This window comes from Photinus pyralis, unplaced genomic scaffold (genome assembly GCF_008802855.1).
Source record: "Photinus pyralis isolate 1611_PpyrPB1 unplaced genomic scaffold, Ppyr1.3 Ppyr1.4_LG10, whole genome shotgun sequence".
Lineage (NCBI taxonomy): Eukaryota > Metazoa > Arthropoda > Insecta > Coleoptera > Lampyridae > Photinus > Photinus pyralis.
In genome coordinates this window covers 20,522,330-20,541,849 of record NW_022170250.1, presented here as the reverse complement: position 1 = coordinate 20,541,849, position 19,520 = coordinate 20,522,330, and the positions used below count along the sequence as shown (strand labels likewise).

The 19,520-nt window shown below is 35.5% G+C and overlaps 1 protein-coding gene and 1 long non-coding RNA gene across 6 annotated transcripts in view; one reads left to right on the top strand and one right to left on the bottom strand.

The window, feature by feature from the left end:
* LOC116161903 (hemicentin-2-like) overlaps nt 1-12,153 on the bottom strand; it is an 83,825-nt gene extending 71,672 nt beyond the window's left edge. For 3 of the 5 annotated variants that reach the window (XM_031475393.1, XM_031475396.1, XM_031475397.1), the window contains exons 1-2: nt 11,866-12,153; nt 11,387-11,619 (exon numbers count right to left, since the gene is read on the bottom strand). In XM_031475393.1, coding sequence (XP_031331253.1) covers nt 11,387-11,462 — 76 coding nt within the window. In that variant the 5' untranslated portion in view covers nt 11,463-11,619; nt 11,866-12,153. Of the gene's footprint in view, nt 1-11,386; nt 11,835-11,865 lie in introns of those variants that run through there. The other 2 variants (XM_031475395.1, XM_031475394.1) reach the window with 2 other exon arrangements.
* Nucleotides 12,154-13,825: 1,672 nt separating this feature from the next.
* LOC116161377 lies at nt 13,826-14,594 on the top strand. Its single transcript, XR_004143396.1, has 2 exons — nt 13,826-14,090; nt 14,152-14,594. It is a non-coding gene; the product is annotated as an uncharacterized LOC116161377 (long non-coding RNA).
* Nucleotides 14,595-19,520: the final 4,926 nt, after the last annotated feature.

Below are 19,520 nucleotides of genomic sequence, written 5' to 3'. Positions count from 1 at the left end.
AACTTCTTTCTTTCAATTCCGCCTAGGGTGGATCAATTGTCTTCTAAAGGGTGCAATTAATGGATGGCTCTATGATTCAAAACAAATGTTAATTAACGCTAGGTACTGAAATAAAGGAAAGGAGGTTCGAAATTTCTAATTTATATTTCGTCGTGTGAGCCTTCAAGCGTTTACAGTTGATTCAATTTTGACGATAATTAGGTAGATGTATGCGTATTTCCGACCAATCACGCGTTTCATGTTTAATTGCACTTACCCAACTGTCACCGAAAATGGTGGGGAAATGTTCACAGTGAGGGAGTAATCAAACTTTAGGGCTCATTAAGTGTCATGTAGTCAAAACTATCGCATTCTTCATCCACCCCTTTATAGCAATGCCTAGACAGTTTCCCAAGTTAAGATAAAACCACCGAAAGCTCTTACTCAATGATAAAACTTACAAGGTGCGTTAGAGGTTCAATCAATGCGGATTTTGAGTAAATGTCAGTTTTTAAAATAATTCTACAACTTTAATGAGTTATCGTTTTCTAATGGGCCATCTTTTTCCCATTTCAATTTTCCTCTAAAGCTCAATTTGCACAAGACCATATGCTATTAAAATTTATGGCATAATTCTCAGTTTGTACAAGAGTAAAATATTTCCGGTTAGAGATTCCGTTTTATAGGGCAATTTATTTTATTTTGTTGGATATTATTCCCCTTATTTATAGGGTGTTTCTTTAAGAGACACAGTGCCCGTTAGTTCAATCTTATCTTAACAAAAATTTATTATCTTTGGGTACGTTGCAATGTTGTTCCTTGATCTAAAGCGGAGCACCAAAGAGAAATTATTTAAGATGTTATCAGCGTAGTACCATATCAAACTCTCAGGCACTTTATCATTTTAAAGATTTGGTTTATTAGTTCTTCTAGAGAATAAGGAGAATTTATAACCAAATTTTATGGCGTTCCTAATTTATATGTTCCTTTTATCTTCAGTTAATAAAGTGTTAAAACGGTGTCTGGATTTGTTAATACAATTGTTTAATAAAAAGGGGGCATGATGAACGATTTAGGTACTTTTAACCCTCTTTACCTTTATATTCAGTAGACGTTATTAAGTTATTAACAAGGGAACAAGGGAAAAATGTTGAACGAGCAATTATAATACCGCAGTCACTATGGAAATATGGAGGCGAGAACAAAAATAGAGACAGGGTGAAATGCAAGAAGTATAAAGGTACTTGGTGTGCAATATAACGTTTTTGCATCAAATTTGAAAGTTAGAATTACAAACGAGATTCAACCCCATTTACACAAACGCCATGCTAGATTTTGAAGATGATTTGTATAACGGATCAAATTTTATGATGAAAGAGACGTTGCTACATTGTTATGAATGTAGAATGTAATTAAAGATGGCATTTGGTTAAAAAAAATATAGAGAGATTTGCTAATTGTCAACGTGTCGTCACGTCATATCACTATTGTTTATAAAAATAAACTTTTACCCAAAATCGTCCTGAAACCTTCATTTTCATGCCTACTTTCTGTCAGGAAAGTTTGGTTTCCATGACAGAGACAGATCAGACTACTTTTCCGCCACCTGTCACTTTACCGGCCGCATCTGTGACATTGCTAAACGTCTATAGCGACTCTTGTCATCACTGACAGATTGACATTAACCAAAAGTTATATATAAAGATTGAAATTTTATATTAAAATACGATTTCCGGTCAAATTTAATACAAAACTCGTCAGTAAAGTGACATTTAAAGACAGTCAATAGTATTGTTAACATCTGTGTCTATAATGTCAGTGTGCGGTGGAATTATTTTCCTCAGGATTGATGCGCAGGAGAAACTTAAATACCATATCAATGGCATATGGAACTCCTGATCCGTCATCTATTACAGGTAATCCACTTTGTAGCCAAATATTATCGGAAAGGCGAATATTTAGGATTTCTTCAAGAGAGTTTTATCATAATTCTTCAAGGTGTTTGTGGGTTTCCAAGAAGGTGAACATCGAAGAAAGTAAGGATATGGATGCTCGAAGTAAGAAGAAAGCGCAGTCCGAAGGGAGTAAGAAAAGACGTGATGAGAGTCAGTTGAAAATCAGTGTATAAACCTTCCTTTTTTACCAAAAATCGACTACACCAAAATTTCTCGGGAAAACACTTTTTCTTATTAATTTTGGTGCGTAGAATCCAAAACAATTCGTACTTTTTCGATTAGACTTCTCAATCAAAAGTTATAGGCTAGAAACCAATTTCGAAAGAAAGTTCAAAGGGCTGTAACTTTCAAACTAGTACCCCCTCTTGGAACTGTTTGAAATTATGGATTCTACAGGCCACATTCTATAAGAAAATTATTTTCCGAGTCGATCTGAGACAATTTTTTTTTCGGGCCCCAAAAAAGGCAGTGTTTTGAAATCTTGTGCTTTCTTCCGAAGGATTGTTTTAATTGCTTCACTAGTGAGAGGTGCACCAAGTACAGTTGAATTCGATGGTTCCAAAATTTGGATCCCAGGAGCAACTTGTTACCTGAAACCATAAAACAATTTTTTGGGCAGTAAAAGTTTACTTAAAAATAATGACTGATTAGAAACTAGTTGTCAGGTAAACTCCTTGACTTTCGGACTACTTTTAATAGACATTGCAATTATCCTTGGTCATAGTATAACATTTAGAAAGTGCTCTCTACCGCCTTTATTTTGAAGCCGACTAAAAAAGTATAGAAGCCTTTTTTTTAGATCTCATCAAGACACATCTTTTTTGTAATTCAACTTCTCAAAAACAAAGGAACTCTCAAAAAATTGTAATGAACTTTTTTGTAGAGTTTTTTAAGCCATTTTGGCCAATGTATGCGAAAAAAACTAAAACAAATTTTGTCAAGCCGTTATGGCTATTTTAAACTTTTGACACTATCAACATTCAACAACCATGAAGATGGTTATGAAGCAAAACCAAAATAGGACGTTTTCGCTTCCCCATATCACCCTATAGGCACCCCAAATTTCTTTAAAATTTAACAGACGTTGGCTAATAAAGTTAATAACTACTGCTTGTTGAAAGGAAGAAAATTTTTGCAATGAAACGTTACTAATAGTTTCGACAAAGTTGCCTCACTAAAAACAGAAAAATTAGAGCTTAGAAATTGTACACAATAACATACACATAATAGAAAGAGGTTTACGCATACCTAACTTTGAACACGAAATGAGTTTAGGCCTGTGCCTTCCATATTTTTCAAGTACAGCGAAATGTTGTTTATTAAATTCGGGGTGAGTGTTGTTTTGCCTGTATTGGGTTGTTCAAGAGAAGCTCTCAAAATTTGCATATTAATAAGTTAACGTGAATTAAATCCTTACTTTTATTACAAGACCATTCACTTAGAACCACTACCGATTTCGGTTTCGGTAATTCACACGATGCTCAATATAATATGACATAGTTACCTATTACAGACTCGTATTGTAACTAGGGACGCAATTAGTGATTTACCCTCGGCTTATAGCTAGTATTGAGGACTGAAAAGCAATTTCAGCATTTGAAATAAATAAAGGTAAAACCAATATATTTCTGTAAATATTTGTTTCAATTGACCATTGATTACGTTTTACGTTTTATGTAGAACTTGTAAATTAAAATTTAATTTTTCAGTGCATTGAACTAAATTATTTCGAATAAAGCGTTTGATGTAGAAATCAGTTACCGATAGGTGGATATATACCGTTTATCGATTTCGTAAAAGCTAAAATTGACTTTAAAAAAGCCTACGATAAAGAAAAGAAATGTACGAAGCACTCACGGAGTTGGAAATAAGCGGAAAGTTAAAGAATATGATACAGGCAACATTAGCAAACGCAGAGAGAATAAAGAATGATATATCCGAAAAAATTACAGTAAAAAAGTGCGCAAAACATCAAAATCATAAGCGGCTAAATTTCAGCGTCCACCATAAAAAAAGCAACGGTGCATGTCTTTCTCTGCTATATAAAACATTCTTCCCTCTCCCAGTATCCGTCTCTCCTCTACTTGAATTTGCGTTTTCGAAATTAAATATCTGCGTTTTCTTTCCGCCGAAACGTGCTTATCTTCAAACTAATTAGCTTATGCAGCGACAACAAATTTCCAAACGTGCATTTTTTTTTCTAAATGAAGAATAAAATAAAACCAAAATTCTATTATTTATACAAAATTAGACATCATTAAGTAAATAATTCTAAATAAAATCAACAATGACTTCAAATTCATACTAAATGATCGGGATTGTATTCAACTCAAATTAATTAATTGAAATTAGACACATACAGGATGACCCAACATTACTGCAAGTAAATGAATCGTCGGCATGTCGTAGTTTATACAACAGAATTTACCCACCACATGGACTGCAAGTTATAAAATTCCCTTCCAAGGGTAGATCTTTGGAACAAATTGCGCATTGTCCATTTTGCAACCGTATCACGTCCGACTGTCACAATACCGCATATACGAATGGTACATAAGTACACATCGTATCTATGTACTATTGCGAACTTGGTAATTATAAGAGATACAAGGTCGGTTATTAGGGGGGCTTTTTTTACGCTGATTAAAATTGTGAAAACAGAACAACAATTGCCAGTCGCATACTCGAACTATCGACAAAAACGAACTTTTTTCTAATGGAACACCCATTTTTCGTTTGTCGATATCAGTACGAGTTCATTAGGTGTTATTGGAGCAACAAATATTCCTTTCCGATACCTAAGCTAAAAGGAAGCCCTTCCTTTTTCTAAAATTAGTGATCTAATTACAGTATCGCCACCAAGGGCTTTTTCTAATACCCTTTCTGTAGGTATTCGATAAATAAGTTATATAAATATTGCTATAATCCTTTGAAACAGTCAGGTAACATGTGGAATATAAATAGCGTAAAATTTAGAACCAGCAAACGTAAGCAAATCTCTCGCATAGCGAACGGGAAACTCAATATTAGGTATTTCTAATAATAAGAACTAATAAAAATTGTTAGTCTAACAAAGCTTCCCTTTAAAAAGGCGGTAGAAGCCACATTTACTTTTAATGCAACAGCGCGTATCAATAACTAAGTTGAGAATATAAAAGTTCAACTGTGACTAGAATAAAAGATATTTTAATCAACGGAAACCGTATACTTCTGTAAATGGAATTCTCGACGCTATCTAAACAAACGTCTCCTAACAATCCATGGAACATTCTAAAACTCTAAAACAGTTCAAGAATAAAATCACGGGAAAATATTGGATTCTGGTCCTGGAAAACCGGAATTGGGTATATCATTATTTGGTCAAAGGCTTTTCGGCATTCGTATTCATCTCATGCCCGATGGACTAGTTAGAAACTTCTCGAAACTTGAGGGCTGCGAATAAGTTAGAAAAGCGTCATGATTTTCAGACTATAAACTCGATTTTATAGATATAGTATTCACATAACCGCTTCTCTGAAAAGAAGCAATTTCCCGGTCATTTATTACCTTGTAACATATACAACACAATTTCAGATGATACGCGCACTAATCTTACGCTTTCGTGGATTAGATAATTAAAATTAATTTTCCATTAGTGAGTAACATCATGAGTCATGACGGTAATAGCCGGCTGTAAACTATAAAGCTAATACCTCAATACGTTTTATGATTTAGACCGTTTCCAGTGATTTCAAGTAAATAACCCTCCTGAGCGCAATGGGTATTTAAATATAGCCTTTAACATTATTGAAGCCGAACTCTACTAAATTACATCAGTTTCAGCGAAGAATCCAATTTGAATATTCGAATGTTAGGCTTACGCTGATATAGATTTAAGTCTCGCAAATAAGACAAATCAATTTACTACACGGCCCTACTATTTTAAATTAATTTCCGTATCCGTTTGATATTACCTCTATACCCTTATCTACGATTTTCTTTTGGGGACTTTCTAAAGTGGTTGTGGTTTTAAGCTACGCAAACCCAGTTCGTTTCTTATCGCAGAAAATTATACCTAATGAACATCGACCTTATTTACTGAACGCATAGTCGATTGTAAAATGGATTCAACGAACAACAGCCAAATGGAAATGCCATTCATTTTATAGCGCAGTGGTAAGAATTCAAGTGCACGTAGATTCATAAAGACTTTGTAATCAGCAGCGAAAGACGATAATTATACTCTAATTTCAGTAAACCAATTAGACAAAAAAACTCTCTATAATTTATATCTCGGCCACGCGATGACAAATCACCTTGCATGAAATGCACACAGGTGCAGATAGTATTGTTCAGCACACCATTAATATTAGTACCCGTTCAAATAAAACGTTGTTACGATGAATAATACATTGTGTATTAAGTGATAAAGATGATTTATATGCATATTTATAAATCTCCACGCTCCCCAGATCTAAAGAAAGAAAAGGCAGGGTGAAAATTACTAATTAACGAATATATATGGGCGAGGTTTATAAGTTTGTACAGGGAATTGCTTTTGCTATGTTTTTGTATTTGGAAAAGCGTTCTCCACAGTAATTTGTATGAAACACGTTTTTATGTGCGAATTCATCTGGCTTTTTGAGTTCATATCAATTTTTGAAGATAAATTTTCTTTTTTATGTATATTACGTTGGTCAATGAAGTACCTAATACATAATTATATTCTTTTCACTCGAATACTTACGAAAGTAATTTAAAACATGCACGAATAGCGAAATTGTTCATTCTGTGGATGTGCGCTGTTGCACCTGTTGTTTCCACTAATCTTGATATATAAGATCTTAATATACAGGGTGTCACATATAAGGATGAAAAAAAATTGGGTGGTAGAGGGGATCGAAACAAGCACTTTTTCCAAAGGTTCCAACGTGTTTCGTTTGGAAGCCACCCTAAAAAAATGAAATTTACATTTCCTCTTTAATTTTTTTGTCAGAAATATATAAGAGTTAGAAAGACTAGTGACACGTCATTGAATGGGTTTTGGGGTATGTCCTTTCCAGTTTTGCAAACAAAATTTCATGTCATCATAATCGAAAAGTGGCGGCCTTGCAATTGCGCCATGCTTCGGCCTATTAAATATTTTATGTCATACTTGATTATTATTCAGTTATAATAATCCTAAATCAAGATACATTAAATGACAAATAATGCACTCCACCATGACAACCCCAATTATACGTAGCAACGGGCGTTATTTCTATAACGCCCAAGGGCGTTATTTCTGTAAATCCTATAAATATGGAATAATGAATCTGTACACACTTTTTATTTTCAACAACTGAATAAAACGAACTGTGTTGATGTCGCATTATCCTACTGTTATTTTGAAGTAAAAAAGAACAATTCTGGGACTGTCCAGGGAACACCGCACCAGCTTGGCCCAGACCCATACATTTTCTTTCCTCTTTGTAGATCAGATACTGCGGATCAGGTGCTTCTGTAAGGAAGGCGACTATCTGTTCGCAAGTAAGGATTTTTGATTTTTTTGGACGATAGCTTTCCTGAACTTGTTTTAAATACCCTTTGTAGATGCACAAATTTTTCGAAACTCTTAATCTTCTTCTTTACCATTAACTCTTTATACGTATAGCATTGAAAATTTCGTCCAAAGCGAATTGGGAGAAAATGACTCTGAGTGTAAATCACCTTTCCGTTTCATGACTAATAAAATTACTTAAACATACCGACTCTTGGAAGTAACCCAATATAACGGTTTCGTTTATTGTCTCCACAGAATTACTCACCATCCATTTTGCAAAAATAGCGTACTCTTTTTCATAAGAGGATTTCGATTTTTGTGGCACTATGGCTTCATTCGCTTTTGCGGCTCGCGCAAGAACGTGTGCCGGTAAATGAGACGCTTCGTCTGTCATTTTTCAGACAGTTTTTAGAATGTTTGACTTTGACAAATATAATATCTATCTCCATAGTTACGACCTCGGTTACGACCATGGATAACTTAATTTTGATGATTCTCATTATCTTCTCTTTTAATCATCTGGCACCGCTAATTCTTGGAAAATCATCAAGTATGACATAAAACGTTGAAGGCACCACGGGCGTTATGAACACAACGCCCACGGTCAACGTATAACCCTCGGGCCGAAGGCCCTCGGGTTCTACACTGTTGACCTGGGGCGTTATTTAGTTCATAACGCCCTTGATACCTTAATAACTAAAATAACGTTTGTAAGCGACAAACTAATACGTATAATGAACAATAATCTTAATGCATGTTTAATCCGAATCTATACGATTTAATCTGTATATTAGTCAATTTTGAAGACACGTCGACGGTTTTAATGCTATATTTTCTTTTAAATAGAGAAATGTGTTTTAAACAATTGTGAGGTATGCGTTACGCGTGACGACCACAGAATATAGACTCGTACGCTATATTCTGTGGCGTTACGCATAAGTTGATTTTATTCCCATCCAAAACATAGAGGGGATTTACGATAATTCAACCGTTTTAACCGGATTGGTAGAAATCACCATAGAAACAATTGTGGCAATAATTGTAACCATAGCAAAATCTACCAACTCGGTTTAACCGGTTGAATTATCGTAAATCCCCATAGTGCAAACCGAGCAATAAGAAGTACTCACTTCAACAAAGAAGAGAGAAAGACCCTTGAGAATGAGATGAGGGCACATCTTTCAAAAATACGACAATAATATTAAGGACCAAAAAGCGAACACCATCAGCGCCATAAGTTCACATTTTATCACCAGATTCCTTCATATTTTATAATAGTAACTTTTGGATTTTTTGCTTTAGTCTTTACTAACTGTAAAATATCAAACAAAAAAGTAGTAATAGAGGTGCCGGCTAATTAAGTAAGTGCCATTAACAGTAGCTAAATTATTGTGCTGTGTTGCAGTACACTTCTGATGAAGTCGTGAGGGGGTCTCAAAAAAAACGCCCTTAATTAATTTGAATTTTGTGACAAATCATAGTTTTTTAGGCCGTTAGCAGGCCGCATAATTAATTAAAAGAAGTTTACATTTTTGGTCAGTATTAACCGAACATGCTGTGTCGGCTTCAAGAGCCGTAACAATTTATTTTGCATTAATATCGTTTAATTTTTGCTTTTACAGTTTGCCGCGCTTTTTGGCATAGTAATTTTTAAGGCTCCGTTTAATGGCAAGGTAAGCTTTTTGTTACTTTCTGTTTCATAAATTATAGGGGAAAGGGGGATATTATTTCGCTTTCCTGTTGTTTAGTCTAATTAAGTTTGCTGGAGGCTTCCCAGACCGCATCACCACACTATTCCAGGGGCAAGGTTACCGCATCCCTTGGTGGCACCCAAGTTTATTGATTCTTTTTTTCTTCTTAATAAAAGTTCATTATTTATTAACTTTCCCTTAAATTCTAAAGCTCACCGTTGGTGTGTGAACTACCGAAGTTCGTCGCAATGGTAAATTCGCAACAAGATAAGCAACTATACTGATGGCAATTCGATCACGTCGTAGGAATATGTAGTTGGGCCCAATTTTGTTCTAGATTGTCGACGATTCGATTATTGAATAATCGACGTACGTGATTATTTTACTACACAGTATGGAATAACGATTTTTCAAAAATGAGAAACAGACAACAATCTCTACAATCAGTTTCATTTTATTAAGCTAAGCTCATGAAGACTAGGAGAGTAAGTTATTCTTTGTTTTAATGTGAGACTGCATCCCTTCAAATGTCCCGATTACATCAGTATTTGAGCTGTCGTCTAATTTTACCACAGGATAACTTACTCCCCAATAGCCCCAACGACATCCACTCTTTCTAGTTAAAGATCATTATATAAGATCAGTGTTTAAACAATATGGTAGAGGGATATACATTTTTTTCTGTGCGACCAATTAGCAACAAAATTCCTTTGAAAAACAATCTGAATTTTCATTTGCAGTGTATATCTTGTAAACTTTATGTGAACTACATTCAATGTACAAAATTCAACAAAACATTATGGATAAAATGTTTAATTTTGGCTTATGTTTAAATTAAATAAAGTGGAGAGCTCTCAAGCAATTTCTATTATTTATAATAAATACCAAAGTTACTATTACCCGTTTTGTGAAAACACCTGTAGGTACCTGATTGTACTTGTCAATAACATAATGCTTTTACTATACATCAACAAAAACTACTCGGTTAACTCGAGATTTCTAAATGACAATTACCAAGCAACGAATGGTAATTATGGTTACATTTTACACTCTAGTTGTATATAAACTTGATTTAGCTCACGAATTTATGTTTTTGAAAGCAGACCTTTCAAACTGAATATTTCAGAGTTTGATTATAAAGTTTGAAATATACAATTTATTTGCGCCTTTCGCATTCAATTTACTTCTAATGCCTAAAAGATTAAATATGACAGGGAACAAGCGTCGTTGTGGTAATTTCGCTACTTTGTGCTATCCATCAACGTCAAATAAAAAGCAAGGCATTTCTATTGGTAGTATCGGCAGGTAGATGCTAATAGTCGAGCCGATCGAAAAAGTCCTAATTTCTTAATATCCGGTAAGTGTAAAAGGACGTGTTAAATTTGAAATTGCATAAAACGCTCCCCGTGGAATCTATACACTACCGCTTGGCACCAGTCAGCGGTGGTTTTTATTTAACTACACGCAGAACCTCAGTTCACCTACCGAAAAAAACAAATAATTTGAGATGAGCTAGAAGAAACAAAAGTATCTATCTTTAATTAGGGTGTAGCTTTGGAGCTGCGTTTCGCAATTCACATAAAATACATTTCTTTCCTTTTCACTGCAACTCAGAAACAAAAAAATTCCGTTTGAAAGCAGTTTTGTGTAGTCATTATCTCAAACATATTTGCGTAAACTTACTAATTAACAACAGAGGAACATTAGCCGTTTCTGAGTTATTCCAAAGCATTTTTGAATTATTGCAGATTATCCGGGTTTAACAGCTTTAGGTAAATAACTTTAAACGCAAACTTTGACGTTTAGAAACTTTCAGGTGGTATTTTGCGGTAATTGATGTATTTCTATATTTACAGAAATGATTACGGGAAATACGTTCACCGAGGGAGTTAGGGGATAAGCATTAAAGGAAAATGTCAGTATAAGGTGGGGTCAAAAGTAAAATCCCAAAGAGCTTTTATACATGTACGTATAGATAAATGCATCTGTCTTAATTGGTGTGTAAATAGTGTTCGTTCACGAAATTGCCCTAAGAAAGAAGAAAAATTGTCAAAAACTTTCTTAAGGCGGCACAAGAAAGAGACACGATAATCAATCATTATTATCTTCAAGTGGGAGATAAATAATTCTGACGGGTCGTGTTCTGCCAACCTACAGCAAATCAGCAGCTTTCTGATTAATTCCGGCTTCAACAGTAGCACAATGTCACACACGTTACCAATAAAGAAAAATCTAGTCACCTGTGTGGATGAAGTGGTCGTCTCCAACGACGTACAAAATCACCATAGCAATCAGAAGTACGAACTTGATCTTCATTGTGAGAAGGATTTCAACTACACTTGATGCAGAAACCTAAAATTGGGTTGCGCCATCACAGATCACTTTGCAGTTATTTCCTTCAAGGATCACATGTCGAGATTCTATTATCAGGGGGTCACATATCTAAACGAGTTATTTATATAAGCCGCCGAATCTAAAAACAAGTTTCGTAAAATTACTTTTTTCTGTAATTCATATCAGCAAAATGCACTAACGTGCAGATTGCATGTTGAAGTGTGGCGCATCAAGCCGAGATAATAAAAAAAGGCAATAATATGTTACAAAGACCATTCGTGTAGCGTTGTATGGAAAAGAAACGTGCATTTGCAGATTTAATTAAAAAGGACAATTTCAATACCGATATTTCAACAGAGAATATAAATTGAAAGCATGTAACAACCTGTTCTCTTTAGCTAAGGACGTTTTGCTTTTTTTATGCTTCGTAATTATTTTTGAGGAAGGCAAATTCAGATAGAAGTTGTCATGTCAACGCGAGAAGCTATGGAAATTTTACTAATAACACTAATTCCACACCGCAAAGGTGCTTTGGATCGGAAATTCCAAGTGGATTGGAATAACACGCGAATTCTGTACTTTTAACTAATATCTGTAAAACAGCGTTACAGTATGTCGACTAACGGTATTACGATAATCGTTCACTAGGGCATTTAATAAACACGCTTACAGTAGCGCGGCGTCGAGACGACTAGTAAAGCATCGCAGCCCTGCGCTTGCGGGAATCACATGAAGATTCGTTTAAATTGCGTCGAATTTTTCTGGATGTATCTCATTTATATATAATTACGTGGAAAAGACTCTTATCAGGGATAATCAAAGAGGAAAAGCGCGCGGGGATCTCAACGCAATATTTATTTAAAGCGTTAGCGACTTACAAGGTAGAACGGCTTCTCTTTATCCTTTGGAAAATGTAACACGTCGTCACTTGTAGAAGTAGAGACCAATTACGGTCTAAAAGACAATATAGCTTTATAAAGTTAGGTTATGTGTTTTACAAGATAAAATCTACACCAGCAGGAATTCTGATGTCAGTATGTCAAGTATATTGGCCCAACTCGAAAGGGGAAATTCCTTACGGTTCTTTGTGACAACAAATAAATCTAACTTCACTGCAATTGCAAAGACTGTCCTGTCAGCTTCCTGATATAGGGGCAATTCGGAGCATTGAAATCCGTACGTTTGTGCGAATACGACAAGAATTCGAATAATGTGTAAGTGCTAATAGCTTATATTAAAATTGGCATACTTGCTTATGGTAAAGCATAACGTCATTAATGGCTTTCACGATCTCTAGTATCCTTTACTCGGAACAAGTAGGCCTACTATAAAGACACATGCTCCGAAATCAGACATAAACAGCATAGAAAAGCCATATTAGTTTGTACCATCTTCTATGTGAACAAGATCATATGATTAGAGAATATGCATCATTACTTCGCTTGAGTTGCGTTACACCTGGTAGCGTTATTAAAAGAGATTTGATTCGTAATTTTTAAGATTAATAATAATGGCAACAGTAGTAGTAGGAGATTTTTTTACAGACTAATGATAGGTACAGCCAATGACTACGAGAGTGTTTCTTTTTTAAATTTTTTCTCTAATTATAAGATATCTTATAATGTTAAGATAATAAGATAATCTTGTACTTAGAGAAAAAATTTAAAAACGAAACACCGTTAAGTCATTAGTAGTACCTATCATCAGTTTGTAAAAAAAATCAGCTTCATTCTTCCAACCGTAACCTTGTTATATCCGTAGAAATTTCGTGAAAAACCGACTAAGAATTGTTTTTTTACGGAGTTATCAAGTGTGCGCGATTTTTTTAAATATTTTTTTAAGAGCTATTATCAACGTTTTCATTTGGTGTATAACTTATTTTCTCGAAAAACAACCTTTCAGAATTGGTACCACAAAAAGTACCCGCAGCGCCTTAAGTCGTATGACCTGAGGTGGCAGACGATCGATTTTAGCATACTCTGATAGGGCAAAATGGAACTGCATCGGTTAAAATTTTGATCATTCTCGTTCAGTGGATTTCGTGTTAGCTCCCCTACTATAGGTATATGATACGAATTGCTCTTAATTTTTAATGCAGTAGCCGCCTTTCCAGTTTGTAAAATTCGATTATAAATTTATGTCGGTTATAATAATTTAATTCCACAATTAGTCCAATCCCGATTCGTCAGTGAACCATACTTAGTCAGTCACACATTACTATACATAAGCCTTATAAATATTTTGGGCGCATCAAGTTCGGCACTGTTGACGTATACGTATCCAAGTATTCCGAACACTAAATAATGCAGGTTGAATGATACCAATATTCTTAGCGTGATGTTGTAGTATTTATTTTTAAATATAATTAATTTTATGTAAGTTTGGTTGCCTATACCAATGGTACCCTTACCACAAATAACGTTAAATCAATTTATGAAACTGTGCGCATATACTTCGATAAGAAGTGGAAATGAAAAAGGAATGCGAGCGATCCACGAGAACGAGATCGAATATTGTATTTGGCGTACCAGATTGATACCGATTTTATTGGCCGCAAGCTGCCCACATTTTGTAGTAATTTTTTTTGTGTTTGAAAAAACCCTCATCGAGGTGAGTTGCGATCCTCTTTTTCACTAACAATGCATTCAACTACAAATATACGTTATTTCAGGGTTTTTTTTTTGTACTATAAGAAATTGAATTGAGCCTATATCCTGCACAAGAATAATTAGAGAATCCAGATTTTTACTGCGACAGAAACAGCAGCGTTTCTTTTCAACACTGTCTAATTTCCAATCACCGAATCTCACGCCAACATTGCGGATGGTTCAACTCCAACTTCACAGAAGATAAGATAGCGACTCAAAAATAAGGCGAGTTCGTTCCATTTTTTTAGACGGTATCGTTTGCTAAATTGGCCCCTTTTTTTTCTTTTTCTGTACAATAGTAAATAGTATCACCAATCTACTAACACTCTTCTTAGTATTAAAAAATTTCACATTTTTATACTACTCTAATTGATGTAAATAAACTGGTTTTTGTGTTACGGTCTCAACCCCGTAAATTTGTTATTATCATTAAGGTTGAGTGGCGCCCAGACGCCCCAGTGTTCAAGGGAACCGATAAGCCCAAGACCGACGATAGCTGCCGGCGCACGTAACAATTCCTTTTTTTTTTGGACTAAAAATTCAACTAAAAATTAAAATGTTACAAATGGCGCCCAACGTGGGGCCTTGAACGCAGGTGGCGGTTTATATGTATTAAATAATTTATGTTATTGGAAATTCCTGTAAACCAAGTTTGTAGATAACCAATTTAGCAAAATACCCGCTGATATTTTTGAGATTGTTGATGCGTCGTGTAAAAATTTTTTTTGAGGTTTCGTTAATGTGTCCATTTATTGTTCAGTGTTGAAATCGCAAAAAAAAAAAAAAGAAATTGTGCAACAATAGGCATGGAGGACTTTAAGCCCTCACATTTGTTAATTGATGAAATAAAATATGAATTAAGAATTAGAGGAGTAGTTACAGATCGTCCAGTAGACGACAAGCGAAAAATTCTAAACAAATTGTTGGCTAAAGAAAGAGGTCGTCACTTAACTCATATTGATCCATTTTATGATTTTGGTCGTGAGCAGGATGCGATTAATAAAACGCTAGAATCCATTTCTAATTTAGTAACTGAATTTGAGGGGAATGAGATTGATTCCGCATTTAAGCGCGGCATATCACGTCTCAATCATGTTTCTGGTAGGATTTCGCGCATTCTAATTCCAGATGATGATGACGATCAACTGGAAAAAATCCAAAAATTTAAAAATGAATCATATGCGACTTGCCTTGCGTTAGAAGCGGATTTATCCGATAAGGCGACCGTTGGTAATGCAACCAATACCTTTCCTGAAATCGTGAACTTAAATAACACCATTATGGCCCAACCTACAGTGCCACCCGTAATACATACTAGTAATAAGGTAATTCCGGTTTATAAATGGAATTTGAAATTTAATGGTGATCCGCGGCAATTGCATCCTTTTTTAGAAAAAGTCTTGGCATTACACCAATCGCGTGGAGTATCAGAAAAAGATCTGGTTGCTTCTGCCGGTGACCTTTTTGTTGATAAAGCTTTTGTGTGGTATCGTACAATCAAATCAAAAGTTACCGAGTGGGATGATTTAGTCAAATTATTAAAGCAAAAGTTTTTACCTCCAGATTTTGAGGAAGAAATTTGGAATGACATAAAAGCTAGAAAGCAGGGCAAAGCAGAATCAACCACAATTTTTATTGCTGTTATGGAGACACTGTTTAGTCGTTTGGATAGATCTCCCGCGGAGGCAACGAAGATCAAATACATTAGACAGAATTTGCTACCTCAATATGTCACACACTTAGCATTAACTGAAATTAATAATCTAGATCAGTTGGTTAATTGTTGCGAAAAAATTGAAAACGCCTCGTATCTTAAAAACAAGAGTCAAAACCAAGATAAAATCAATAGCTTTTCGTTTTTAGAACCCGAATTATTATACAGTAGTCAATTAAGTATCGATAAGGGTCCCAATTCTAAAGAGTTTCCGACAGCTACCAATAAAATTAACTTTAAATTTAAACCTAATCGGGTGTCAACAGTTTCGTGCAGCAATAACGCCTCTTCAGCTCAAACGAACAGAACTAAGGTCTTCCATAATTCAGAGATAGTATGTTGGAATTGCGGATTACCAAATCATACTTACACTTCTTGTAAAGCCAAACGGAGCACCTTCTGTTATCGTTGCGGAGAAAGGGACTTTTTGTCAACCAATTGTCCCAAGTGTAACAATCCAAAAAACTAGGTCGCTGGAATCGGTTGCCTGGCCGAACTGATTCCATGCGTATATCCAAAATGGCCTTTAAGTTTCCAGTTAATTCTAAAAGTATGTTTAATCCAGGTGATTGGAACAATTGGCTACAAAAGGTGAAATCTTTTTATAATACCGATAGGGGAAATAATTATGGGGAAATTGCTCCTTTTTTCGTTACGCAACATCATGACAATCGCCCTTACATCCCAATTAAAATATTTGATCAGGAAGTGGCATGTCTCCTAGATAGTGGAGCTACTACCACTGTTATAGGTAGAGATGGTTTAAGATTTATCAAAGCACTCAAACTGTTTGCACCTCCGTATAAAATGAAATTTATTGTAACTGCAGATGGGTCGAAACGTAGGGTGTCAGGCGCCGTTGACCTCCCCCTTTATTTGCATGACCAATTTCATATTATTAAAGCACTGGTCGTTCCATCACTTCATCATGAAATCATACTTGGTAGTGACTTTTGTCGAAATTTTCAGTTAAAAATTGATTTTAAAAATAACAAGTGGGAAGTTCAAGATTCAAATAAAATCTTGATGGTATATGATGATAAACCGAAGTTTTCTTTCCTCGCTAGTGACGGAAAGGAACTCAGTAATTTAAATGCAGATCAAATCAGAGTTGCAAAAAAGGTAATTAACGAATTTAATGAAATCGGGGATGAAGTAGTGTTAGGTAGGACGAACAAAATTCGTTATTCTATAGACACCGGAGATTCCAAACCCTTCAAGGAAAAGCAGTATGTACTTTCTCCATATATGATGGAAATCTTGAATAAGGAACTAGACGATATGTTAAGATTAGGTGTTATTGAACCCTCCAACAGCCCCTATTGTAGCCCTGTTTTGTTGGTGAAAAAGTCGGATGGCCAGTATCGTTTTTGCTTTGATGGTCGTCGACTCAATGAAGTCACAAAGCACGATAGCTACCCCCTTCAGAACGTCGATAGGATTCTTAGTAGTCTTCGAAATGCTAGGTACATTTCGTCTATAGATCTACGCAAAAGTTTTTGGCAAATCCCTCTCGAGGAGTCTTCGAAGGAAAAGACGGCATTCGCGATTACGGGAAGAGGACTCTTTCAATTTACAGTTTTACCATTTGGTTTGCGCAATGCTGCTCAAGTTCAACAAAGATTGGTTGATAGCATGTTCGGTCCTGAGTTTGAACCTTTTATTTTTCCATACATTGACGACATCATTGTCATATCCCAGACCTTCGATGAACACGTTAGGTTGTTAAAATTAGTTTACAGTCGGTTAAAAGATGCGCACTTAACGGTGAATTTAAATAAATGTAAGTTCTTCAGATCTTCCTTGAAATACCTTGGTTTTATTGTGGGAGAGAATTCTCTACGAGCTGATCCTGACAAAATCACCGCAATGATTAATTATCCTCGTCCTCGTACCACAACTGAAATAAAACGATTTATTGGCATGTGTGGGTGGTACAGGCGGTTCATCGAAAACTTTTCTTCGCTAGTTTCTCCGTTGAATGATCTTCTAAAGGGGCGCAAAAAGAAAGAAAAGATTTTATGGTCTGAGCAAGCAGAACGTGCATTCATTCAAATCAAAGAGGCTCTAACTTCAGCACCAATTTTATCGCAGCCCGACTTTTCAGAAAAATTTACCATACAGTGTGATGCTTCAGATACCGGTTTAGGCGGTGTTTTAACCCAAATTGTTAATGGAGAAGAACGTGTTATAGCATACGCAAGTCGATCATTATCTAGTGCGGAGCGTAATTACACCACAACTGAGAAAGAATGCTTGGCAGTGTTGTTTAGTATAGATAAATTTCGGCCTTACATTGAAGGTGTCAGTTTCGATGTGATCACAGACCACTATAGTCTTCTATGGCTTAACAACATGAAAAATCCATCTGGAAAACTTGCGCGATGGGCGGTGAGATTACGTCAACATACAGTTAATTTAATTCATAGGAAGGGTAAAGACCATATAGTCCCAGATGCCTTATCTCGAGCTATTCCTGAGGAAGGCGATCCTGCAGAAATCAACTGTTTAAGCGGTAGTACTAGTACAACCGTAGATGATGACCTCAACATCGTCAATGAAACTTTAGACTGTTGGTACTTGAACCTTAGAAATAAAATATCCGCATCCCCAGAACAGTATCCTCAGTGGAAAGTGATCGAAAATCTAGTCTATAAGTTCGTTCCCTCAAAATTGCCTTTTAAATCAAACATTAGAGAGTGGAAACTTTTGGTTCCAAAAGCTCAGAGAGTCGGTACAATTGATAAATGTCATAGTCCTCCAACTAGTGGTCATTTTGGTTTTTATAAGACACTTGGTCGTGTTTCGGAGTTGTATTACTGGCCACAAATGAGGTACGATATTTTGAATTATATTAGGAAATGTGACATTTGTGGGTCTCAGAAAGTTTCGTCGAAAGGGCGAATGGGAAAGATGGGTGCACCTAAAAGAGCGGAATATCCTTTTGAGATCGTAGCTGCAGACATTATCGGCCCTTTACCCAGGTCCACTAAGGGTTTCTCATATTTGCTTGTAGTTGGCGACTGGTTCACCAAATATACGTTGTTGTTCCCCCTTAGAAAAGCGACAGCTAACGAAATTGTAATGCATATGGAGGAAAATTTGTTTTTAATTTATGGAGTTCCTAAATACATTATTTGTGACAACGGGTCTCAATTTGCCGGATCAGTTTTTCGCGACATGGCAGAAAAATATAGTGTCCAAAAAATTTTGTTTACTCCAAAGTATTCTCCACAATGTGACTTTATTGAGCGAACCAATCGCACAGTGGGAACTGCAATTAGAAGTTACATTAAAGGGAACCACAAGCATTGGGATAAAGAGCTAGCAAAAATACAATTCGCTATAAATTCGGCTAAGCATGAAGTAACAAAGTACAGTCCGTCATTCCTTGTGTTTGGTCGTTACGTACCAATATCTGGTAATTATTATAACGGTACCATGCCGGTAGAAGGAAATGTGGAAGATTATGTGTCCCGCATCAAAAATTTATCAAAAATATATGTACATATTAAAGATAAATTACAAACTAGCTATGAACGCAACTTGCGTCACTATAATTTGAGGAAGCGCGAGTATGTTTTTAAAGTAGGTGAAAAGGTTTGGCGGAAAAATATGGTGCTGTCGGACGCCAGTAAAAACTTTTCGAGTAAACTTACACCAAAATTTGTTTTATGT